The sequence below is a fragment of the Miniopterus schreibersii genome, assembly GCF_964146895.1.
Source record: "Miniopterus schreibersii genome assembly, chromosome: 3".
NCBI lineage: Eukaryota > Metazoa > Chordata > Mammalia > Chiroptera > Miniopteridae > Miniopterus > Miniopterus schreibersii.
In genome coordinates this window covers 64,337,577-64,364,197 of record NC_138103.1, presented here as the reverse complement: position 1 = coordinate 64,364,197, position 26,621 = coordinate 64,337,577, and the positions used below count along the sequence as shown (strand labels likewise).

The following is a 26,621-nucleotide window of genomic DNA, read 5'->3' as shown; positions in this document are numbered from 1 at the left end:
TTTTTTAAAAAAATATATCTTTATTGATTTCAGAGAGAGGAAGGGAGAGGGAGAGACAGAGAGAAACATCAATGATGAGAGAGTCATTGATCGAGCCCACAACCCGGGCATGTCCCCTGACCGGGAATCGTACCCCAATCGCCTGGATCCTAGGTCGATGCTCAACCACTGAGCCAGGCCTGGCCGGGCAAGGAGAGGGTATTCTATAAGGAGTGACACCAGGAGGGGAGAATCATTAAGTTTCACCTTAGGGTATGTGGTCTGTACCCTACACTGAAATAATGTTACTTCATCTCTCTCCACACCCATTTAAAAGGGTCAAAGTGGAGCCCCCAGAGCACCTATCATTTTCTCCCTGCTGTACTTGTGTGGTCTAATTTTATCAGGATTAATCTCATTATGCCCTTTATTCTTGTTTATGTTAATCAATATAAGAAGCCCCAGACTCCCAGGCTACTTTTAATCTCCTGGATTTTAATCCTTATAGTGCTCTACACATTCCTTATTTATACACTTCTGTTTCCTTAATTTCTGGATCTTTCTATTGTGTTCCCTGGACATCACAGTCCATTTTCATCGAAATCTAATGTACCCATATTCTTTTCTATGAAAGTTTTAGCTTTTGCTGTGTGGAAACTGGCCTGTTGATGAGGACTCTCTTCCCTTGCAACCTTCTTAAAAACTAGCTATTTTTTCTCTCACAGTTCTCAGACAACTGGGTTAAAGGCGGGGTAGACATCTCACTTCTCATTGCTGCTTCTGGACATTAATGTGTGTTCATAGATCTCCTGAATAAGAAATCCCTGGTGCTTATTGAAAATGTGGACTCTGGGCCCCATGGTGGACATACTGATTCAAAAACTCAGGGGTTGAGAAGAAGGGGTCTGCATTTTTTAACAAGCTCCCTTCTTTCCTCCTATTATGCATCTCTTCCTCCAATTCTTATCTTTAAAAGCCTTGTCTTAAAATGATTATCTATTCTGATAAAATTATTTCTGTCCCAATTCTAACATTAGTATTTATCATTTCACCACCCTTAATAACAAAGGAATCTGTGTTAAGCACAGCCACAGTCAGTTCTTGTCTGCTCAATCAGAGACTGATAAAGTCAGTGAAAGCTGCAGGAAGTTTTAGGTTTCTTTTGGCAGTCTCTCCACTAGGTGGAAAGGATAGGACAGTGGTTTATAGAAGCTGTAAACTAGAGGGCAGTTCTCAAATTTCAGGGTGTTTAAGAATTACCCTGGGAGCTTACTCTGAGTATACTTAGGAAATTTATTGATTCACAGATGGAGGAGAAAGGACAGGAAAAAGCAAGGAAAATTTTCTTGAATAGGTGTTTGAAATATGGAAGAAAACTAGAAAGGAGAATATATATTTATTTATATATGAGAAAGACAGCTGTGGACACTCCATACATTAAAGGGATCTTGAATATTAAGTCATTTATTTAATAATGAAACACTTTTGGAAGTTCCAGTGCAAAGAGTTCACTATATTTTAAATAGTCCATTTACTATTGTATTACCATGATTGTTACAATGTTCTTAATTCTATTGGGCCAAAATATATGTCTTCCTATAACTTTTAGTTATTGGTCCTAGTTGAATTCTCCAAAGCCACACACAGCAGGCAAATGTAGTAAGGTAATTTGTGTTAAAAGGTAAAAGAATTGGAAACAACCTAAGTGTCCATCAATGGATGACTGGATAAATAAAATTGTGTGTATGTGTGTATGGTGTGTATGCACACATATATATACATATACACTCAATGGAATATTATTCAACCATAAAAAAGAAGGAAATCTTGCCATTTGTGACAACATAGATGGACATGGAGGGCATTATGCTAAGTGAAGTAAATTAGAGACAAATACCTTTTGATCTCACTTATATGTGGAATCTTAAAAAACAAACAATCTAGCTTATAGAGAACAGATTGTTGGTTGCCAAAGGCGAGGTGGGGGATAGACAACATGAGTGAAGTGGGTCAAAAGATACAAACTTCAGTTATAAGTCATGGGGATGTAATGTACAGCATGGTGATATTTGGAATTTACTAAGAGAGTAGATCTTAAAAGTTCTCATCACCTATAAAAGATTTGTAACTAGATGGGGACAGATGTTGCTAGACTTATTGTGGTGATCATTTAGCACTATATACAAATATCAAATCATTGTCTTTTACACCCAAAACTAACATAATGTTATACGTCAATTATACTTCAGTAAAAATAAATGAAAGAAATCATAACCCTTAACTTTCCCAGATGTATTTTAAAACACAGTGTATTCCTAACTGGTAGAATGTCACCACCAGGGAAAAGGGTGCACAGCTCTGCTGCACCAGACTGTGTTTTTTATTCTGCCCCAGGTACCTTTCCTCCGATTCTCCGGACTTGTCTGATTACTTTCCTCTGTCTCCATCTCTGTCCTTCTGTTTTTCTCACTACTTAAGGTTTTCCCCAGGGTCTGCCAGAGTAGACAGAGTGTGGGGGCTGGCAGGAGAAGACCTCATCTTACTCTGGTACATTCAGTTGTCCTAGAGTGTCCCTTTTTCCCTACAGATAGGCTGACTTTCCTTCCATATTTGGAGTTTTGATGAGTGTAAAATGAAGGTGATATACTCAGAAGTGTCTGTTGAGGCAGAAAGATATTCCTTCTTGCATCTCAGATTTTCCTTCTGGTATCATTTTTCCTATTCCTAAAGTAGAAGTTTTTTTGTGAGGGTCTGTTGGTAGTAACTTTTTCAATATTTATCACCTTGGTTTTCAAATGTAATCTCATGGGATTTAGAAATCTATGGTGACACCTTCTCTCATCAGTTTGGCACGTTCTGTGTGGGCTTCCATTGTTGCTGTTGAGAGAAGTTAACTCTCCGTCTCATTGACATTTGTTTATGTAGGTTTGTGTCTCTTTTCTCTTGCTGTTTTTAGGATCTGTCGTTCTTAGGATTTGCTCTTTCACAGTGAGGTGTCTAGTGTTATTATTTTTTCTTAATTTGGTTGGGTTTTAGAGTTTTGAATTTGAGAATCAGTGTCCTGCTTTCCGTTTGAATATTGACTCTCATTGTCTCTGTTCTCTTCCTCTGAAACACTTTAGTTTTTAGACTTTGTCACTCTTGTCATTTCTCTTAACCTCTCACGTTTTCCTCCCTCCCTACCCCCCCCCCCCGCATTCTGTGCAGTTTCTTTAGATCCACTTCTAGTTTTCTAATTATCTTTTATCTTTGTGTAATCTGTTGTAAACTTCTCTGTTAAATTTATAATTTCAGTTATTACAGTTTTCATTTTTGGAAGGTCCATTTGTATCTTTTTTAGATTATGTTTGGTCAGTTCTGATAGTCTTGTTGCTGAGTCATACTGTTATTACCTGCTTTTATTTCTTTATTAAGCATGTATTTTATATTTTGTATCTAATAATTCCAACATCACCCATTTTATTTTGTAGTTTGTATGTCTTTGGGCCTGTACTCATGGTGACTGGTTTCCTTCTGTGTTTAAATCATGAGCCAAAGTTTCTTGGAGCTTTTTATCTGTGGAGATTTTTAAAGCCTGGTTTTAAGTGTGTTCCTCTACTTTTGCCAGGTGCCTGAGGTTACTACCAACCTGGGATCTCTTGAAATGCAATTATTTTGTCTATATGAGTAGTGTGAAAAGTCTGCAAGTTTGGTAGGTTTATGATTAGGTATTGTGAGAGAAGATTTCTTTTTTTCAATTTTCCTTTCTTTATGCAGAGTCGGGCAAGGCAAGCAAGAATTCCTATTGTTTCTTTCTGTGAAGTAGCTCTTTTTCTTATTCACTGAGAATGTTGCTTTTTGCAGAGACCTGGCTTTATAGAGGGATCTCAGATTGGTTTTAGCCTGCACGGGCTCCCAGGCTTTTCTCCTGCTTATTAAACCCCAGTGATTTTGTGAATGGCATGGCATCAGGGCTCTTCTTTGTTTGGATTTGCAGTTTTTTCTACTTTCTGCCATCCTAAGATTTCCTGTCAGCTTAGTTATGTATTTAAAATACTTAAATAAAATTTGATTAGGTATTATGTAGTGTGTGTGTGGGGGGGTTCTCTACAAATGTGTGGTCTGCTATATTGCCAGAAATGGAAGTTTTGAGTGGGTTGTTTTATTAGTTTTCATTTTACTCATACATGCAGAAGTGAACAATTGGAAAGGAACTATGGGCTATCATCAGAATAGGTCTTTAATAATTATGGCAACAGCTGTACTTGGCTTGAGGTGGCTATGCTGTGGCTGAAGAGAATACTGTGTCCCAGAGCTAAACAGAGATCTAGCTAATGTCTCCAAATTTGAAGAAATTACCAGGATAACAGCTATCCCATTAATATCAGGGCTCACTCGTAGAGATTTGTACTTCTCCAACATTTCTCATCATTGCTATACCACAAGCAACTGTGACCTCAAATCTATCAAATTAGTAGTTCTAACCCAGCCTTACCTACTAATTTATTGTACTTAATATTTTGTTACTCAAAACAGTGAAGAATTTATAGTAATTTTTCAACTCAGTGATTTTTTTGTGTACTTTCTCCTTTGTTTTTTCTCAAATATGCTGCCAAACTAACTTTGTCAGGCATTTTATTTGATCATTGTTTTGTTATTGCTACATATTAACCCAAAGAGTGAGACTTTAGGACTCTGCTTTTTTAGTTGGAGAACAGTTAGAACTGATTTGCTTCAGTGTTTCTGCCTATTAATATGAGATATTGGGATGGAACAGAGCAGTTATAATTCTTTGGGTAACAACAGATTACAGTGGAGATAAAATACAAGAAAAAGCTTTTTAACCCCACTATCCAGAAATAATCACTATTAACATTTTGATATATTTTAATTATATTTTAAATAAAAATTGGGAGTACAGTGTATATACAGTTTTGTTTTATAAGTTGCTTTTATCACTTACAAAGACTTTCCCCATTTTATTAAATAGTTTTCAGAACTTTTAAATAGCTAAATAATATGTTCTCCTATGGATGTATCACAATTTATCTAAACATTTACCTGTTGTTGGGCACTTGCATTATTTTTAACTGTTTGCTTTTATAAATAATGCTATAGTGAGCATTCTTAACATATACACATTTGTGCATATCTTGGATTAATGTCTTAAGATATTTTTTAAGAGTAGCTAACTATGGGTCATAGGGTATAAATACTTCTCTGGTGCCTAAACATAATGCCAAATTATACTCCAGGATTATTATATGAACTAGTATATCCTCCCACTATCAGTGTGTGAGAATACCCATTTTACCAAATCTTTACTAAAATGTGATGGTAATCTTATAATAATCACTTAAAAAATAATAGAGATTCATGTCCAAAGGGGTCCCAGAGATCAGGACAGACATAGCCATGTCAGAGCTGATATCTGAGCCCAGGCCTAAGCCAGCAGTGCCCATGAAACCTATCAAACATCAACTCCAACCTGCTGGGCTACATTGGCATCTGCACCATCATTGAATAGATACATGAGAAGACCATGAAGACTGGGTTCAACTTCAACATTTTGGTTGTCAGAGTGGACTGGGCAAGTCAGTGCTGGTCAACATGCTTTTCAAATCCCAAGTGAGCCTCAAGGCCACCATTTGGAACTGGGAGGAGAAGATCCCAAGACAGGAGAGATCAAGGCTGTTGGGCACGTGATAGAAGACGGCTCTGTCAAAATGAAGCTGACCGTCATCAACACCCCTGGCTTTAGAGACCAGATCAACAATGAAAACTGCTGGGAGCCCATTGAGAAGTACATCAATGAACAGTATGAAAAGTTCTTGAAGGAGGAGGCGAACATTGCCAGGAAGAAACACGTCCCTGACACTTGAGTCCACAGCTGCCTCTACTTCATCTCCCCAACAGGACACTCCCTGTGACTTCTCGATGTGGAGTTCATGAAACACCTCAGCAAAGTTGTGAACATCATCCCCCTTATTGCTAAGGCTGACACCATGACCCTGGAGGAGAAGTCTGAATTCAGGCAAAGGGTTTGCAAGGTGCTTGAAATAAATGGCACTGAATTCTACCTTGAGAAGGAATTTGTTGAGGATTTGGAGGAAAAGATGGAGAATGACAAAATCTGTCTAGATACAAGGATCTGGTTTTCCCTTCCAAACATTTAAATAATTTTCCCAGCACCATTTATCTTTTTTGTTACCACTGATTTGAAATGCTACCTTGGTAATATGCTTTAATTTTTATATACACCATCATTATGTATGTACTGTAATTCCAATTTTGGTATTTCAGGCTTTAAATTTTACTCTCTTATGGTTGTGAAAAGATATGCCACTGTTTTGCACTTCTTGATTACTAGTGAGGTTGAGTTCATATTTTTATTGGCCATTTCTGTTTTATTTGTATTACCTGTTCAGGTCTTTTGCCCATTTTTATATTAGTATTTGTATTTTTATGGACTTGTAACAATTCTTTGTGTTCTGGTTAGCAATATTTTGTTACATTCATTATAACAAATTTTCCCCACTCTGATTTGATTTGACTTTACTTTATGTTACTAAATTTCAATGCAGTTGAATTTGTCAATCATAACTTTATGGGTGGTTCATTTTCTAATCTTAATTTAATAAATACTTAGCATTTATTATGTTCCAGGCACTGTTTTAGGTACTTGGGCTACATCATAGACAAAATAATGACGACTTCTAGAGTTTACATTCCAGAAGCTCTCATGTACCCTGAGTTCATAAAAATATTCACCTGTATTTTTTCCTAAAAGTGTTTAAGTTTTGATTTTTCACTTTTTGGTCATTAATTCACCTGGAATTTATTTTTACATATGGTATGAAGTAGGAATCTGGTTTAATTGTTCCATATGGGTAACCAGTCAGTTATCCCAGCATCATTTATTGACTAATACGTTATTTCTCCACTGTTTTGTAGAGTCTCCTCTGTGGGCCATCACATTTTTGCACTTGTGTGGGTTTGTTTCTGTGTCCTTTCTGTTTATTGGTATATTTCTGTATCTTTGGCATCTATACTACACTCTTAATTACTATAACCTTAAAATAGGTCTTGATATCATACGTCCGACTTCTTTATTTTTCTTCAAAATTGTTTGACCTTGGTTTTTCCATATGTATGTAAGAATCAGCTGTGCTCCAGTTTATCTTTGCTTGTGCCTGGCTTCCTTTTCAGAGCTGTTGTTTACTGTGTCAGGATGAAATCCTGCTATGTTGGTGGTGTCTTCCAGCTTTAATAGTTTTGATCTTTGAACTTAAACTTCTCTTTGCAGCTGCTGCTTCATGTGTTTTTCCCCTCCTCTTCTCTTTTACTTCCTTCCATCTTGTCTTTTTTTTCTTATGGCCATTTAGAAAAGTACTTTAAGGCTGTGCCGGGTAACTCAGTTGGTTAGAACATTGTCCCTGTAACGCCAAGGTTGAAGTTTGATCCCCAGTCAGGGCACATACAAGAAGCAACCAATGAATGCATTAAATAAGTGGAACACCAAATCAACCTCAGTGTCTGCCTCTCTCTTTCTCTCTCTCTCTCTTCTCCTCCCTTCTACCTCCCCCCCCAAACCAATAAATATAAAATAAAATAAAAATAAAAGAGTACTTCAAACTTAAGGTAGTATATTGGGGAGGGGAAGGCAAATAATAGAGAACTGTTTAAAGCAAAAGGTGCAAATCCCTCTGATATCATTTTGCTGAGACCTTCCAAATATTTTTCTGAACATATACAGATGTGTGTTTATAAAGGTAAAAATTGGTCATATGCATGCTGTTCTGTAGTTTGCTTTATTTCATTTAGTATTTAAAAAGGCTTCTTCTATAGTTCCAACACATTCCTTTAAATGGCTGAATCATATGTATACACAGAAATTTTACCAGTTCCCCTTTGATGGTTTGTAGATAATCTGCCTACTTTCTGATGTTGCAGCTTTCAAATAATGCTGATTCTCATTGGCAAAGTGGAGGTTGTGAAGTTTATTTTACATCTACCTAAGGTCTCCCCTCTTAACTTTTTTCAAGGATATTGGTGGGGTTCTGTAAAGAGCCATCCTACTCGGGCACTGACACAGCTTTCTTAAAAAGGAAGAGTTGATAGTTAACCTTGGTGTAAATCCTTTAGTTTGGCGCTCTGTGTATTTTACTAAAAAGAAATACTGAAATATTTTTATGTGGTTTTTTTTTTTTTTTACATGTGGTATCTTAGAGGAGAATGTTTGTGGTGTAGTGTTAGAGGTAGCACCAGATTAAAGAGGACAGAAATGGATGAGAAGGTGGAGATGGAGAGTTGAAGCAGGTCTTTGTTTGTTACACACTGACTATGAGAAGGGAGGGGAGGAAGAGAGGCATTTCTTGGCATTTGCTTTTTGTTGGTGGTATGTCTTTTGAAAGAAGTTCAAGTTGGATCTCTGTGTTATGTAATTTGCCCTTTTCCTAATCTTCCTAGCCCCCACCAGGCAATGTGAAAATGCCGAATGTACCTAGTACACAACCAGCAATAATGAAACCAACAGAGGAACCTCCACCTTATACACAGATTGCAAAGGTTAGTTCATGTTACATGTGCAAATTCATATTGGAAATTACAATATTAGTATCATTTACTTCCAGAGCAAAATAATTATTTGTTGCATTCCTTATTGTTTAATTTTTAACTTAATTTTTAGTCTAGGTTAGCCACCTTGTCGACTCTAATACTTGTGGGTCTTTCTCAGCTTATAACATTTGCTTTGTTCCAGGATTAGCAGTTAATGAATTCATCTGTTATCTTGGTGTAAAATTTTTATAGTGAAATTGTAGTGCTTTTGGTATCACTTTTTAACACACAATGCCATTATAGTAACAATGATAGAATAATAAATATTACTGGAAGAGAGTTATGGCTAAGCAAGGGACAGTGGTAGGAATACACGAAAAAAGGAGCTGTCTAGAATGCATAAGGGCAGGTGGAGTCATAAATCAGAATTTCTGAACCATATCCTTCTTTCACCTCATTATTTCATGAAATATAAGATGTTATAAATTCTTGCATTGGGAACCTTACATACCATTTAACCCAGTTCATAAGAGCCAATTCAGTTGCTCTTTTCTCCATTTGTCTGTTTTCCTCAACTCTTCCCTTTGTCTCTGTTACTCATTTAGGCACAGAGGTCACCTTAACTTCATTTTCCCAATTACCTTAGGATGCTGACTACTCTTAGAATTTTTTCTGCCCTAATGTGCCCAACATTCCCATGAAGGTTTTCATAACTGAAATACCAAAATGGGTCAAATATCTATATAAAAGTTTCTGAAACTGTAATCTTCAGTGAATTCCTATGTTTCAGAAGAGCATTTGAATTAGGTTTCTAGCATAGTAGAGGGAGAAGTAGGAGATAGCATATCAATGTTACAATATTTTATACTTACAACAGCCTATTCACTTACTATTTTTTGTTTAGGAACATGCCTTGGCCCAAGCTGAACTTCTTAAGCGCCAGGAAGAACTAGAAAGAAAAGCTGCAGAATTAGATCGTCGAGAACGAGAAATGCAAAACCTCAGTCAACATGGTGTAGTATCCAAGATGTTTGAAATAAAAATAACTTTTAAACACTTTAAATTATGCCTGGACTGGCTCTGGGTCATTTAGTTTGTTAATAAAACTCTGCCCTGTTTTCCTATTCTAGCAAGGAGATCAGACACAACAGATTTTCTACTTAATACTGTGTAGCTCTTTGATCTTGGCTGATTTGTATAGTCTTTTGATAGATTAGAACATTGTTAGCCTTATCACACAGAAAGTGAACTTGAATATGATAATTTTGGTTTATTTTAATTTCCAGGAACCTTTGATTATGTACTTGGGCTGTCTTTGCATCTAATGAAACTTTATGAGTACATGGGAGTGTGCCCTACAGTTGACTCTTCTGCTTTAGTTAGCCTAGCTTCAAATTATCTGTCCCTGTCCTTATAAGTATATCGTGTCTGTCAAATCATGTTAAAGAAATAAGTCTGTGGTGACTCTAGGAAGCTTAGGGTATTTTGATGATGTCAAATAAATAAATGCTGAATTGATTATTTAGCTATGAAATCTGTTCAGACCTGACTACCAAAGGCCACTTCAAGAGACTATTTTAGGGAAAGCTAGAAGTCTCTGCGTGTAAGAAGGGGTAAGAGAGCTAGACAAGCCATTGCTGGTATGTCTGGGATAGTGATGGGATGAAGGGCTAGGACAGCAATAGTAAATGGTCTGTTTCTTCCTCATCTTAGAATCTATAAATCCAGGTGCTCCTAAGGATACATTTATCCTGGGCCATTTTCTTATTTGCAACACCAGAGACAGTATCTCTAAAAGGAGAAACTAAAGGTGTAATTGAGATCAGTGTTTCTGAAATACCTGTAACTAAAAGCTATCCTATTTCCTTCGCATTGACTAATACAAGTTATTTCCATGAGAGATATTTTAGTAAGGGCTATAATGAAGAGTGGGAAATTAAGAGTTAGATTTGTAGTATGTTATACATTTAATCCTCAGAACAATTCTGTGAAGGGTGGTATAGTTGTTATTCTCATTTTTCAGATGTAGAAACTAAGTCTTTAGGAGGTTCAGTAAGTTGCCCAGGGCCTCCCAGATGGTAGGCGGCTGGGCACATCTGGTCTCAAGCCTCATTCTTAGAGCCGTGCTGTGCTCTGCTGCTTCTCAAGTAGTACGAGACTTGTATGAGAAATGTGTGAACTGCATGAAATTTGAAAAGAATGATAAATAGTGGAGATATGTTGGGGAGAATCAGAAATAGGTCATGCTTTTTTCCTGCCATTAATATTTTCCTGGTCTATAAAATGTTTGTAAAATCTAATTTTAAAAAGTTGTGGGATTATAATATTTAAAATGAGAAGACAGCCTTTAGATGTTATTTTTACTATCTATTTTTAATGTTTGACTTCTTGCTTTAATTTTAGTTTTATATTTTCCCCACCAATTCTCTATTTCCAATGTAATTTTTTTATATAGACACATATTTTTCCCCTCACAATTTGAATTTGTTTTTTCTCTAGGTTTTTGAAGGTGCTATAATTCCTTAGCTTCTTTCTCATGACTGTTTCATGTCTTCTCATAGTTTTGTAATTTTCTTATGTGTGTTGTGGGTATTTTTTTGAGACTTTGGGATTTCTGAATTTGATACTTAGGTGTTGGTTAATTTTGTGTTTTTTCATGGAGTTAATGGTAGAAAACTCCCAAGATTCAAAAGCTGGGTCTTCCCTCTCCACACGGGTTAGGAATTTAAATAAGATGTAAGATGCTGAGGAAGAAATTGTAGAGATTTAAATACTGCATGACCTGCATGTGAGAGCCAGACTCTTGGGACTGAAATAAATTTGTTTTTAGGGCAGAGTCACCGGGTATGTGTCCCTATGCTCTTATTTTTTGTTTGTTTCAACTGTACATAAATGGTTCCTGCTAAATATTATATGACACTGGAAAATTATTTTACCATCTAATGTTTTCTAAAGTGATTCTGGGAAAATTTTAAAAGATATAAAGATTGTCTTTCAAAGCTCTCCAAGAATGTAGATATTACAATGTTGTATTTGTAAAACACCTATTATAACAATAGATATCGTTCTTTATTCTGAAACCAAAAATAGGAACAGCACATATTTGTCCTAATATAAGTAACTTTTTAAAAAAAATTTTGCAGGCAGAAAAAATAATTGGCCACCTCTTCCTGGCAATTTTCCTGTGGGACCTTGTTTCTATCAGGATTTTTCTGTAGACATTCCTGTAGAATTCCAGAAGACAGTGAAGATTATGTACTACTTGTGGATGTGTGAGTACAGAATAAATTATGTATTTGTTAAACAAATTTTATATTTTATTGTCAAAATCCACTTTTTTTGGAATTCATATATTAAGGATAGCATCATTAATCGATCTTTTCCTATAGATCTTTCAATTTTTATTGTAGTGATAATTTACATTAAAATTATTTTAACTTTTGAAAGAATTTGTTTCCTATAATAAATTCAGCCAGTGAATAAATTTTTGGAAGTGCTTTAAGTTATTATAATGGGCAAATCTTTAGGTTTATGCTGTATAGTTATATGTTACTCAGATTTTTTGTTTTTGGCCTGTCATGGAAAGTATTAACAACATATGAAGGGTTTTCCAAGATCTATTTGTGTTAACTAAAGAAAGGTCTGCCACTGGAGCTGAAATGCATCCTAGTGTACTTTTTCTTTCTTTAATAAATTTAACCCTCTACCAAAACACAGTTTGAATCCCAGTACTTTCAAAAAATGGACAACTCAATGAGGGTGAATTAATAATCCTTATAGATTGACTATATAGTCACTGGAAATTTCTACTGTATTAGCCATTTTTAGTCCAATTATTCTAATTTTGTTGTTTAAAAATGTCATGATGAGATTGCACAGAGCACTTCTCTTCTGTGTATAATCTGCTGGGGGAGACGTTTGTAGTCCCACTCTGGAAAAATATAATTCTGAGTGCAGGATCTTTTCCCTCCCTAGTCCTGGTTCTTTTTGTGGCAGGCACTGCTTTCTTCCTGGGCCTTGGATCAGGAGACATATCACATGTTTCCTTCTCAGGGAATAGGCCCTTCAGGTAGTGCTTCTCTGGTTTAGCTGTGTAATTGCCCTTTAGGAAGGGGCCAAAAGAATTTTTGCCAAACAGTGCATGTATTAGGATTCCTTTTCCTGTGATTACTCTGTTTTCAAATCAAATGCCTAAAAAAAAAAACAGCAATGTTCTGAAAAATACTAAATGAAAACATGTAAAATATATTCACTCTTGGGAAGTATATTTTTCATTTATAATTTTTGTTGAATGAACTCAAATGTAAATATTTCTTTTCTATTTTGTTTTTTGATTTCACAGTCCACACAGTAACACTGTTTCTAAATATCTTCGGATGCTTGGCTTGGTTTTGCGTTGATCCTACAAGAGGGGTTGACTTTGGCCTGAGTATCCTGTGGTTCTTGCTTTTCACTCCTTGTTCATTTGTCTGTTGGTACAGACCACTTTATGGAGCTTTCAGGTAAAATGTGTGTGCTTTAAAATATGCTCTTTAAAGCCTGTACAGTAAATTACTCATGGTGCACCTTAAAGGGAAAATTGACATTTTCATTAAAAAATGTTTTTGTTATTGTATGAAACACCTTCAGAAAAGTCTGTATATCATATGTCTGTGTATTCATTAGGTTTTTAAAGTCATAAAATCCCAGTTTTTCATCCCTCTCAGAAAACTTAAACATGAAAATGAATGAATGAAAAATAAGAGTGGCCTTAAGTCTTAATATTTGTAAAACATTCTATTCCATATGATACAATTAACTTTAAGAAACATTTTGTTCATTTCCTTTGTCCAAAAGAAGAAAAAAAAAATCACAAGTGGTGATTATAGCCTAAATCTTAAATGAACCTAGGTAAGGTAAATATACATGTAATGTTTAACGTGAATCACTTTCACCTAGCAACTTTGTAAGTATTTTCTGTGTAAATTCACTCTTGGTTTTTCATAACACAGCAACATTTAAAACTATTCAGACTATAAGATGAAGTATAACACTTTGCGTGGTATATTTTAATCGGTGGTTAGGATTAACATTTCCTTAATGCATATTCTGTGGAATATTAGTAGGTGTGGAAAAAATGGTTCACTAGTTTATGTTTGGGAACAGCTGGATAATAATGTTAAGCAAGTTAATTCATTTTAGGATTTCTTAGACTCTTTAAGAGCCTAGTGTGCTTTGTGATTTGACCATGAAACCATTATTATTATTATTATTATTATTATTATTTTGTGGAGCACCTTTTTGTACTATTGTTTTAAGAAATAAATATTGGGAAATGCTGATTTAGATGATAGCCCCGTTTGAGTCCATATTTTCAGTTGTCTATTAACTCATTTTTATTCGAATAAGCTAATTTACGAATAATGAACCTCTTTCAGCTCTCACGAATGAGAGGCAGCATTACTAAGAAATAGGCAAGTATTGTACAGATGATATATATTAGGGAAATTAGGAGGCCATATTCAGTTATTTAACTTTTTTTTCCATTTCAACATAAAATTTATTTGATTAACTGGAATGTTTATTATTAGAAACCCAGATATGTAAACAGATGGGAAAAATAAAACAGAAGGAAAAGAGAGAAGATTGAGAATTTGGAAAGAAAAGGTGTCATTCAACAGAAAACTAAATTGTTTAGAAATAAAATGAAGGGAAGAAAATAGATGAGAGGAAGGAAAACAAGGAAAGAACCTTTGGGTATATATTGAAATATGGGAGGTTGTTTGTCAGGGAACAAATGGGATGAGGGACCTCTGTAGGTGTGGACTGGAGAGAAATTAAAAGGACCTGTTTACTTTCTGCATGATCTCGGAAGAGAGTTGCTGCTGTTCTTGTCCTTGTTATCTAAGCCTGGCTCACAAGGATTTTAAATTATTTTCTGACATCTGGCCTCTGCCTGCCTACTTTCATCGTGTTACCAGTATATCTGTAATGATGCTGGTGGGTGGCAATGGGGATGTGTCCATTTGAGACTTTGAAAGTGACCCAAGGCTGGAGATTCTGGATTTTAAACCCTCTATGACTAATGCAGCCAAAACAAACTATTAAAATACAGTTTTTTTGCCATTTATTACTTAAAGTCACTTAAGTCCCTTTATTCTCTTCCTTTGCCAGTTGAAATAAAAATGCTTTATGGAACATTTTTATTTCTTGCATTATTAATATGTAGGCTAAATTTTTAGCTGTAGCTCAACCCTAAGGGCTAAAAGTTAGAGTATATCACAAATATGTTAATTATCTGGGTTTCATTACTTGGAGCAGAACTGAGAGAAAACATTTTTTATGGGGAAAGTTGAAATTAAAATATTTGAAATCATTAATATACCTTTTCAGTGTATAACTTTAAAATTTTCTTCATCCAGATAGATTGCCAAGTGTTTGTGAGTCTGAATCTCTTTGAAAGTACTTAGTAAAGTTTGTTAAAACATTTATTAACCATAGATTTCTCCCTTAAATAGGAAACTCTCAAATCAGGTACATTGGATATGATTATGTATATTAAATACAGGGTTTAAAAGAGATTTTACTTATTCGTGTAAGTGCTTTATTTGAGATCAGGTTTGAGAGAGATTTCTGCCTTTGAGAAAGGGCCAGAGTCAGAGGATATTAAATTATTTCATATTATGTTTTAAGAATGATGATTAAGAAATGAAACAAGCATCTGAACATACTACATAAATCAGTAGAAAATGGGTAACTAAAACTTTTTAGGTCAGGTTTACATATTTCTCGAAAGAAGTTGTTATTGAAAACATTTAGTTTTTATTAATCAGACTCTTGAGTGAAGCTAAAGTTGTTTTCAAAGTTTATCAAGTTTTATTCTTTCTGGCTAATGATACATTTGCCTCTTCTGTCATAAAATTATTTAAATATCTACTGCAAATTTTATTTCTCCAGGTTTCCCTATAAGTGAGGAAAAGAATAGTTAGCAATAAGAACAACATGGCAGGAATTGATTTTAGAATAAATGAGTCATTACAAACATATGTTTTGCATGCATTGAGGGGGGACATTAGGTTTAAGGATGTGATCAGATTTTATTTTTTAGTTGCCCAGAGGAATTATTTTTTCCTTGTAGATGGGTGGTAATTCCAAGTCTCTAGACCAGCTGTTAGCTTTGTGGTGGAGTGCTAAAAATAACTAGAGGGCACATCAGGAAGTCTTTATTCTAGAATGAGCCATTCTTTGTTTGTTGTCCCTTGGTCAGATGGAATTGCAATTTTAATTGCCATATATAGTTTATCTGCTCTTTTCTCTCCCTGTTGACTCAGTCTAAAAGTAAATACACTCAGTATCTCAAGAAATTCCTTTTTAAAAGTTAACAATTAACCTTGTTATCAAGAACTTGTAATTGGCTTACTAAATATGATGGCTGAGTAAACCTTTTTTTATATTAACTCTGATCTGAGAAGAAAAATATAATTGTTGTAACTGAATTATAAATTGAGTTAGAGTATAATAGTCTTAAAACTCATTGAAAAATTTAAGTCTACATTTTAACTGATTATATTCAGTAACATATATAAGTCAAACTAATAATTGCATATAATGATTTTTAAATGTGATAAAGGTAGGCTCTATTTAGGAATAATTATTTTTAAATTAGTTATTCATGAGAAATTGGTTTTCCATTGTCATCTGAGTTTCTGTTTTAGTATTTCATTTGCAAGTTCATTATTGAGCTCTTTTGATTCTTTTAGAGCAATATTACTATTAAAATAAATAACTTCTGATTGCAAAGCAGTTGGAAAATATGAAGTACCCTAAAGTTAAATTAATCATTCATTGAACACTGACAGTATGCTAGGCTGGAGATACAAAGAAGACATGGTACTTGCCCTCTAGAAATGCATAACATAAATTATGCATTGGAACAGACTGATGAATCTCAGAGGGAAGGTGGGGGTGGGGGAGTAGGTGGGGAGAGGTTAATCAAAGAATTTAGATGCCTTTTTGCATAACCCACGGACACAGACAGTAGTGTGGAGAATACCTGGGGGGGTGGGTGCAGGGTGGAGGGGATCAATGGGGGGGAAGGGGGAACATCTGTAATACTTTCAACAATAAAGATAAAAAAAAAGTAGGCGGTTTTGAAGCTTTGGTTAGAATTCATATATAAAAATTGGGTGATATTCAAAAGCACCCCAAAAATGTTTGAATTCAGAAGGAATTTAATGTTGATACCATATTAGTGATGTATCTATAAGTATAAGATCAGTTATTTTCAAGTTAGTCTTCTTTTGGATTACCTTTTTGAAGATTTTTCTCTGAAACTGAGGAAAAACCTCCTCTCTTACTGGCACCATCAGAATATCACAAGTTCATGAAAAGGCTGGTTTCAGATTGTGTAAAATGCTGTTCTACGTGCATGTGCTGCCTAGTTTTCAGCCTGCGCTGCTGTTACTGCCGCACTTGAAGGGCTTTGTCCTCTGTCTGGCCATCCCATTGCCTGGCTGTTAGAAGAATATGTGGAGATGCTCCAGGTGTACGTGCTTCTAAAAGTCAAGTTTATTTGGTGTCAGAATTAAACTTGGAGCTGACATTTTGTCATTTATATGTTTTTAAAAGATTATAACTTCGTTCTTAATTTTATGTTTCCACAAATCACTAAGCATTATGTAAATAATGTAAAATATTAGGTAATTATTAATGAGGTGGTGAGTTGTTGAAGAAGTGTAACTATTGGAAACACACTGAGAAAGGGTTAGAATTCTGATTTCCCCACTTAAAAGTTGTGTGCTCCTAGGAAAGTGCAGTAAAAACTCTTAGGGCTTCAATTTGTTGAGTGTAAATTCGGGATAATATTTGCAGAGTTGATAAGAGGATTAGAGATACGAATGCAAATTTTTGGCTTTATAGGTGGTCAATGGTTCACCAAGGATGATACATGGATGACAAAAAGCACATGAAAGGATGCTCAGCAACATTAGGTATTAGGAAAGTGCAAAGTGACGTCAGATGAGATACTATTATTCCCGTTAGAATGGCTAAAATGTAAAGGATTGACCATACCAAGTGTTAGAGGTAGAGGAACTGGATACTGCTGTCGGGAGCATAAAATGGAATAAATGCCGCTTTGAACAGTTTGGCAGTTTCTTAAAGTGTTAAACATAAACCTACCATGTGTTGTACCATTTCACGTCTAGGTAGTTACCCAAGAGAAAAGGAAATACATGTTCACATGAAGACTTATACGTGAATATTTATAGCAGCTTTATTTGTGAGAGTAAAAATCTAGAAATAACCTAAATGACTATCAACAGGTGAATGACTAGAACTGGTATATCTATACAATGCAATACTATTTAGCAAAGAAAAGGAATGAATGTTAGACACTTGCAGCATGAATGAGTCTCAAACTAATTGTGCTTTGTGAAAGAGGCAGACAAAAAAAGTATGTAGTATATGATCTCATTTACGTAAAACTCTAAAATATGAAAACTGTACTGACAGAAAACAGGATAGAGTGCGGGGGAGTACTCATGTGTACAAGGAAACTTTTGGGATAAGGTTACTATTTTTATTGGAGAAGGTTCATGAGTATATACATATGTCAAACCATTTAATTGTACATTTTAAATATTTGCAGTTTATTGTATGTTAATTATAATTCAGTGAAGCTATTTAGTAAAAAAATCAAAATAAAAGGAAAACAACTTTTTTGCCAGTATGTGTTGTGGTACAGTTAGAAATTGAAAGGACAAAGTGAGGTTGCAGTAGTAAAAACAGTATCATTTAGTGTTTGGATAAAGGCTTCACATAAATTATTATGTTATTGTAATTTCAAGCCTCAGGAAGTTGCCACTGGTATATTTAAAATTATTTTGTGTTTTAATGTTGTCAGTCTGCATGTGATGTAAAGGTATTGAGAAAAATGACATTTTTTCCTTCTTTCTCCCTGTTTCAAAGGAGTGACAGTTCATTCAGGTTCTTTGTATTCTTCTTCGTCTATATTTGTCAGTTTGCTGTCCATGTACTACAGGCTGCAGGATTTCACAACTGGGGCAACTGGTAAGTCATCTTATTTCTCTAATCTGTTCATCTAGTATCTCTATATAATTTTTGGCTCCCTAAAAATAGTTAACAGAGAAAAGCCAGATTAGCAAAAGTAAATAAATAATAAAAGTAAAAACTGTATTTTTTAGTATTTAATTTTCTAAGGCATAACCTTTGGACAAACCATTCTATTTGAAAATTATGTTCCCATTTTAAAAAACAGCACATTATATCTAGTTTAAGTAAAATGTGTATATAATGGGCACCAAGAGGAAAAGTAAAAAGGAGACTGAGAAATGATCAGATAAGAGGGCCAAGAATAGTGGAAGGGAGAGAAAAGAAATTCAAGTATTTTAAGGAAAAAGGGACCTATTATATGTAAAACACTCTTTTAGGTATACAAACATGTTTTCATATACACACACATGCACATGGACACATGTCTTTGAAAAATGGAACCACTGCATACATATATACATATATTTTTTTCTTATTGAATTTATTGGGATGACGTTGGTTAGTAAAATTATATAGGTTTCAGGTGTACAGTTCTATAACACATCATCTGTATATTGTATTGTGTGGTCACCATCCCTGGTCAAGTCTCCTTCCATCACTATTTATCCCCCCTTTACCTCTTCTATCTTCCTCTACTCCCCCCACCCCCCACCCCCGATTCCCTTTGTTAATCACCATACTGTCGTCTGTGTCTATGAGTTTTTGGTGTGTTTTTTTTTTTACTTAATCTCTTTATCTTTTTCACCCAGCCACACAACCCCACTCCCCTCTAACAGCTGTCAGTCTGTTCTCTATCTGTGAGTCTGTTCCTGTTTTGTTTTTTAGTTTATTTTGTTGATTAGATTCTACATGAGTGAAATCATATGTACTTGCCTTTCTCTGACTGGCTTTTTTCGCTTAGCATAATGCTCTTCAGGTCCATCCATGCTGTCCCAAAGGGTAAGATTTCCTTCCTCTTTACAGCCGAGTTGTAGTCCATGGTGTAAATGTACCACAGCTTTTTTATCCACTCATCTACTGAAGGACACTTGGTCTGCTTCCAGATCTGTACATATATCTTTAAATAATCGAATTGTTCTTAGCATGGCAAAATGGTCGCTCATTGGGGGATCATCAGAAATGGACACTATTTGGACCCAGGCTAGGAGATAATAGCAGATTTATATCTCTCTTCATACACTCTGGAGCAAACATTCCTTGAATGAAATGGCAGGTGGAAGAGTACACATCTCAAAGTATCCCTCTCTCTCTTCTTTCTTTTATAACTGTTACATACAGTTGAGTTCTTATAAGCTAAGGGCATATATGAGGCACATTTGCTGCACTGTGTACATAAACTAAAATGATCATGTGACTAGAGTGTATTGAGGACTTAATTTAGTATGCTACTGCTGAATCGGAGTAGTGAGTGGCAATCAGACAACTATCTGTAGCTTTGCAGGTTTCCTAATGGGCATATATACATGCAGAGAATTTACATAGGTATTTTAAATCAATTCTGGGAAAAAGTAGTATTATCATTTTAAATAGTGTTTAGTCTTTGGCATTTGAGGGAACAGAAATGTTTTAAATATTTAATTTTAAAATACCACTTATGCCCTGCCCTGCATGGCTTAGTGGTGAGAGTGTTGGCCTGCCCACGAAGGATCTCGGGTTTGATTCCCAGCCGAGGGCACGTACCTCGGTTGGAGGTTCCATCTCCAGCTCTGGTCAAGGCGTGTGCGGGAGAAAACCAATTGATAATCGATGTGTCTCTTCACATTGATGTTTCTCTTTCTCCCCCCCCCCCCCCACTTACTCTCTCTCAAAAAAAAACAATGTAGAAAATATCCTTGGCTGAGGATTAACAACAACAAAATACTGGCATATTAACAGCACATGGGTTTTAATTATGGAATTGAAGTGTAATGTCTTGCTTTTTAGCACAAACGTAGAAAAAGTGTTAAAATTGAGCACAGCAGCATGTGTAGTAATGAAATAGCAAAAGAGTCTGCTAGTGAGGGTGATATAGGGTGACCAGTTTTAAGATGAACCTCATGGAATTCAGCAAATTAAAAAGAAACTTTGAGTTCATTGTAGGTTCACATACAGTTATAAGTAATGTAGAGAGATCCCAGATACTCTTTCCCCAGTGTTCCCTGGTGGTAATATCTTGGTATGATATCTTGGTAAAACTATGGTATAATATCAAAACCAGGATCTTGACATTGAGATAGTCAAGGTAGAGAACATTTCTATCACCGAAAGATCCCTCATGTTGCCCTTTTATAGCCAAATTCACTTTCCTCCTGCCCTGATTCCCTCCTCAACACCAGCAATCACTAATCTGTTTGTCATTTGTTATTTTGTCTTTTCAAGAATTATATAAATGGAATTATAGAAATTACATAATTATATAAATGGAATTATACAGTGTGTAACCTTTGGCTTTTGTCACTCAGCGTAATTCTCGGGAGAGTCATCCAAGTTGTTGTATTAGTAGTTCATTCCTTTTTATTCCTAAGTAGTGTTCCATGGTATGGATGTACCACAGTTTGTGTAACCAGAGTTGAAGGACTCTGGAGTTTCTCGAGTTTGGGCTATTATGAATAAAGCCACTATAAACATTTGTGAACAGATTTTTGTGTGAATATAAACTTTCAGTTTTCTGTGATAAATACCCAAGGTTGTGATTGTTGGTTCATATGGAAGTTGCATGTTTAGTGTTTTTAAAGAAACTGACAGATGTTTTCCAGAATGGCTGTACCACTTTACAGTCCCACCAACAATGTATGAGTGATTCAGCCTCCACATCCTCACCAGCATTTGGTACTGTCCCTGTTTTTATTTTAGCCATCCTGATTAGGTGTGTAGTGATAGCTAATCAAGGTTTTAATATGTATTTCCCTAATGACTCATAATGTTTAGCATCTTTTCATGTACTTATTTGTGATCTTTGTATCCTCTTCATGAAATATCTCTTCATGTCTTTTGCCCATTTTTCTATGATTTTTAAATTTTTTTACCATTGAGCTTTGAAAGTTCTTTATATATTCTGGATGCTAACCCTTTGTTGGATATATGGTTTGCAAATATTTTCTTCCATAATTAAGCAGAATTTAAAATGAACTTTAAAAGAAAGTAATGAATTCCTAGGCTTAAAAAATATAAAATCATTTGATGTCTGGGTTTGAATTCAGACTATGACATGTATTAGCTGAATGACCTTGGGCAGGTACTGAATATCTCTGTGACTCAGTTCTTCACCTCTAAAATAGATATTAAAAACAGCATTATCTTATAGAATTGTTGTGAGAATGAAATGAGTTAACACGTATGAAGAATATGAACGTTCCTTGGCTCATAAGAGCTGAATATGTGTTAGAAGTTATGTGTTGTTTTTTTTTAAATGTGCATTGACTTATTTGCCTAATCATACTTTTCTTTTAATTACTTCATAGTGGTTGGATTTCATCCCTTACTGGTCTCAACAAAAGTATTCCTGTTGGAATCATGATGATAATCATAGCAGCACTTTTCACAGCATCAGCAGTCATCTCACTAGTTATGTTTAAAAAGGTAAGTGAAATTTTATGCCTGCAACTTATTATAGGAAACTCATTTCCCCATTTTGCTCTTTAGTGTAACTTCAAGCCATTTTTTTTCGTTCTTTTTGTATGAGTTTGCTCTCTGAGGATTACTTTTTACAATTGATAGTATACATAGATATAATTTTGAAAATTGCATCACATTTTTAACTTCCTGTAAAAAAGAACTATTTTAAAATCCTGTTAACTGAAGATTTTTTTCATCAATTGAAGAGTAAACTTTATTTTAAAATTTGGATTATTTTTATATATTCTGATTTCTTTTTTGAATATTAAACATATTAGCTTGAGTAATGAAGTGTGGCATGTGTTTTATTTGTATTTAAAATTTAAAGACACTAAATTATTTATCTAAGGGTATAAAGTGACCTGGTGAGAGGCTCAGGCTGGGTTATGACATGAATTTTGTTTTTAGTGACTGCCCAGGTATCTGCACTTCCTCCTATACAATTTCCGTGGCTGTTTTCACAGCCCTAAAAAATCATTACATAGGGTAGGAGAAAAATCAGTGTTTTTATTTGTTTACATGAAGTTTAATGTTGTTTTAGATACATATTTTTTATATTCTACATGTGTTTAAATATGATATAGAAACTCTTGGAATAACACCTATGTTTTATTTTTATTTTTTTTAAAGTTTTTTGTGTGTGTGTTTTTTAATGCATTTTTGATTTCAGGGAGAGGGAGAGAGAGATAGAAACATCAATGATGAGAGAGAGTCATTGATTGGCTGCCTCCTGCACACACCCCACTGGGGATGGAGCCCCAGTCATGTGTCCTGACCAGGAATCAGACTGTGATCTCCTGGTTCATGGGTCAATGCTCAACCACTGAGCATCGCTGACTGGGCAACACCTGTGTTTTAAAATGATAAAGACTTTCGGTGGGTCTCAATTCTAAAGAAAATAAGCCTATGCAACATTTTTTCTTTATTTTTCAATGCCCAGTAACTTGAGAACATGTACAAGGGATGCACAGAAATAATTGTACCTTATATTTAAGAACACTTTGCACTCTTGTTGAAATATTTCACTTGTACATTTGCCATTTGTCCTTCTCAAAACTCACTGAAGGCTGGACTGTGTTTTGCTACTTACTTTCTGTTATAAAAGCTTTTATTTTTTTTCTGAACTACACACACATACTATTGAAACTCAGCTTTCTAAAGTTACTAAATCCTAAAGTTTGTTTTCATTCTTCCTCCTCCTTGAACTCTGTTGCCCTCTGTACTACTGATGGCTTTTCCTCCTCAGTCTTCAAAATTGGGTTCTGATTCTTCTGCCTCTGAGGCTATTCTTTTGTTTTCATTTATTTCTTTGTCCAGCTCATTATTAAAAGTCTTCTTAAATGCAACCAGCTCTCTGCTTTTTGTGCTGTACAATCCTTTTTCATGGGAATTTCAACTTCCCTCATTGTTTTAGTTTCTTCTCTACCTAAAATGTTGAAGTTGAAAGATACAATAGTTTGCATAAACATTTAGTTGCATCTTTAGGTGACTGTTTACATCAGCAGTTGATGGTATCATTGTCTCATAAACTCATAATAATGCATCATGAACTCAGCATGCTTCTGTAACCACTCAGGTTCATTGTCCTTACCCATACTCTGAGCTCCATGAGAGCAGGGACTTAGTCTGTGTGCTTTCAGGCTGTATTCCTCATATCTAGAACAGTGACTGGCAATGATTGGCATGTGGTAGGCATTCAAATATATGTTGAATGAATGAAGGAATGAGAATAACTTACTTTTATAGAGTTGGTGTGAGGATTAAATGAAACAGTGAAAGTCAGTTGCATAGCACAGGGCCTCAATTCTGGTCTTTTGGACCTCTTTACCATGCTATATTCAGATCTGGTTTGATGTGTACTTTTGTTCTGACTCTTTATGAGTCAGTGTTCCATCAGAGATACAGAACTGTATGAAGATATTTATTGAAAGGAACTGGCTTATGTGGCTGTGGGAGCTGGCCAGGTTAGCCTGAAATCCACAGGGTAGGAGGTCAGGAATGGTTGGAAACTCTCAAGCAGAAGCTGAAGCACTAGTCCACAGTGGGATTTCTTCTTTCTCAGAGAAACCTCAGTTCTCTTCATAAGGCCTTTTAACTATTTGGGTCAGGTCTACCCAGATCATTCAGGATACTCTTTTTTTCAAAGTAAACTGATTATAGATGATAATCATATATGCAAAATACCTCCACAGCAACACCTAGATTAGTGTTTGATTGGTAACTTGGAGTCTATAGCCTGACCATTATAACATCTCTTTGGACAATTCCTTTTTTATTCCAGATATATCATTGGGAGTGCTTTATAAAACTAGAAATGTAATAAATTTAGAGTACAGTAGAGGGTTTTGTGGTTTGTTGCAGATTTCATTCATTTGTTAAACAACCATTGTAAAGTATGTGTTATGTACCAGATACTGCACTATGAGCTTATTGAGCTTACATTTTGGTGTGGAAGAGAAACAAATGAATGGGTACCACGATCCAGTGATTTAGTGGCTATTATATGGAGCACACAGGAAGGACATCTAAGTTTTGGAGATCTCTTTTAGTAGTGAGGTCTTTTTGTATTGCCTTGGGTGAGAGATCATGATGAACATGAGTTATCTAAGTAAAGGAATCGGGGGAAGGGAGAGGATAAATAGGTACCAGGTAGCAGGGATACTATTTTCATATCTAGTTGTAGGGAATAGCATGGCATATTCAGGGAATTAAAAGTAGTTGAGCCCGGCCGGGCATGGCTCAGTGGTTGAACGCCGACCTAGGATCCAGGCGATCAGGGTTCGATTCCTGGTCAGGGCACATGCCCGTGTTGGGGGCTGCAGCTGATCAATGACTCTCAAATCATTGATGTTTCTATCTCCTTCTCTCCCTCTCCTTTCCTCTCTCTGAAATCAATAAAGATATATTAAAAAAAAAAAAAGTAGTTGAGAATGGATGGTAACTAAGCTTGGTGCTTGAGTTGTGTAGGGAGAAAAGTGGGCTGTTTGTGATGGAGGACAGTTAAAGATGAGGCCGAACACATGAGTGTAGTTATGTTTTTGTAAACTAGGAAACCTTATTAAGAAATTTGGATCTTCTCCAAAGAGTGGTGGTAAGCCATAGAAGAGGTTCAAAGAGAACGGTTGAATTGATCCAATTTGAGCTTTAGAAAGACTATTCAGGAATAGATTTGGGATTTGTGGAGCACCAATGTATTACTTGGAGAAATTAAGACTGAGAGACAAGCTAGGAAGCTGGTTAGTAATGATGGCGGCCTAAACTAAGAAAGTGGCAGTGTAAACTGAGGCAAGGGAAAATGAACAGATAGTGATTGATTTGACTTGGGCCTGGAAGTAGGGGATGAGGGAAGACTCAAGGATGACACCCAGGTTTTTAGATGGTGGGTCATTCAGGAATAGAGTGCAGGAAGAGGAGCAGATTTGAGCATCAAGATGTTTTCAACTTTGTATGTGGAGAGTTCAAAATTCTTGGTAGGCTCTTGGACATGTAAGTTGGGAGCAAAGAAAAAGAGATTTAGGCTGGATTTCTAGACTTGGGAAGTATTGACTTGATGTGAATGAAGCCTAGAAAGTGGATATGAAGTGAGAAGAGTGTCTGGGGTAGAAGACTCCCCACATTCAAGAATCTACTGAGGGAAGAATGTGGAAGGAATTTTAACCAGCATTGGTGGTGGGGAATGTGTGGCACTGATGATTAATAGAATCAGAGTGTAGAGGAAGTGTTTATTTGCAGCTGCTGTGTGACTGCTGTGTGCAGCACTCCAAAGTCTTTGACCTGCAATGTTTTCCCCCAGGTAACAATTCTTGAGCATCCAATTGCATGAAAAGAAAAGTTTTAGAGCTGTGTTGCTTGTATGCCAGGCATTCAAAAGAAATATGATTGCTTCTCTCATAATTGTATTGATATGGAAATTTTACAGCATACTCTATTTTGGTTAGCCTTTCTTTCTTTTACCTCATAAATAAGGACGTTCCCAGTTACCTCTTTTTTATGTGTTCACTGTCTTTCAGTCTGCACAAGTTCCTAAACTTCTCTGAATCTCATATTCTTTATCTGTGAAAGAAGAAATTTAGATGAGATGATCTTCTGAAGTACAATTAATGGGGATAGTATAAGCTAAAATGCAATTTGGGCCAGTCATATTTGTAATGGCATGGATTTCTCTTACTTTGATAGAAATTGAGATCCAATAAAAACACCTGAGGTTTTTTTCTTTTTCTTTTCCACACTTGCTCAAAAAATGGCTGTTCAAAAAATAAAAAATAAAAAAATCCTTTGGCGTTATGTAGCTATAGTTTATAACCACTAGGGGTCAGGCTTTCCATAAACAGTTAATGCCCTCTAAAAGTTATTTGTGCACATAATATTTTGACTCTAGAATTGTTGTGTTTTATTCGGCTGTTCTGTGTTTCCATCCCCAGTTAAACGTGTTCTGTGGTATATATTTATTTCTCTTA

At 35.4% G+C, this 26,621-nt stretch overlaps 1 protein-coding gene and 1 pseudogene across 3 annotated transcripts in view; both read left to right on the top strand.

Annotated features, from left to right (window-relative positions):
• Positions 1 to 26,621, top strand: part of SCAMP1 (secretory carrier membrane protein 1) — a 55,979-nt gene that overhangs the window by 18,692 nt on the left and 10,666 nt on the right. The window contains exons 3-8 of one of the 2 annotated variants that reach the window (XM_081133154.1): positions 8,428 to 8,526; positions 9,422 to 9,530; positions 11,661 to 11,789; positions 12,860 to 13,019; positions 18,466 to 18,567; positions 22,011 to 22,128. In XM_081133154.1, the coding sequence (XP_080989280.1) occupies positions 8,428 to 8,526; positions 9,422 to 9,530; positions 11,661 to 11,789; positions 12,860 to 13,019; positions 18,466 to 18,567; positions 22,011 to 22,128 (717 nt within the window). The remainder of the gene's footprint in view (positions 1 to 8,427; positions 8,527 to 9,421; positions 9,531 to 11,660; positions 11,790 to 12,859; positions 13,020 to 18,465; positions 18,568 to 22,010; positions 22,129 to 26,621) is intronic. The other variant, XM_081133153.1, reaches the window with a different exon arrangement.
• LOC308554798 (neuronal-specific septin-3 pseudogene) lies at positions 5,335 to 7,546 on the top strand (annotated as a pseudogene). The gene has a single exon. The product of its transcript is annotated as a neuronal-specific septin-3 pseudogene (transcript).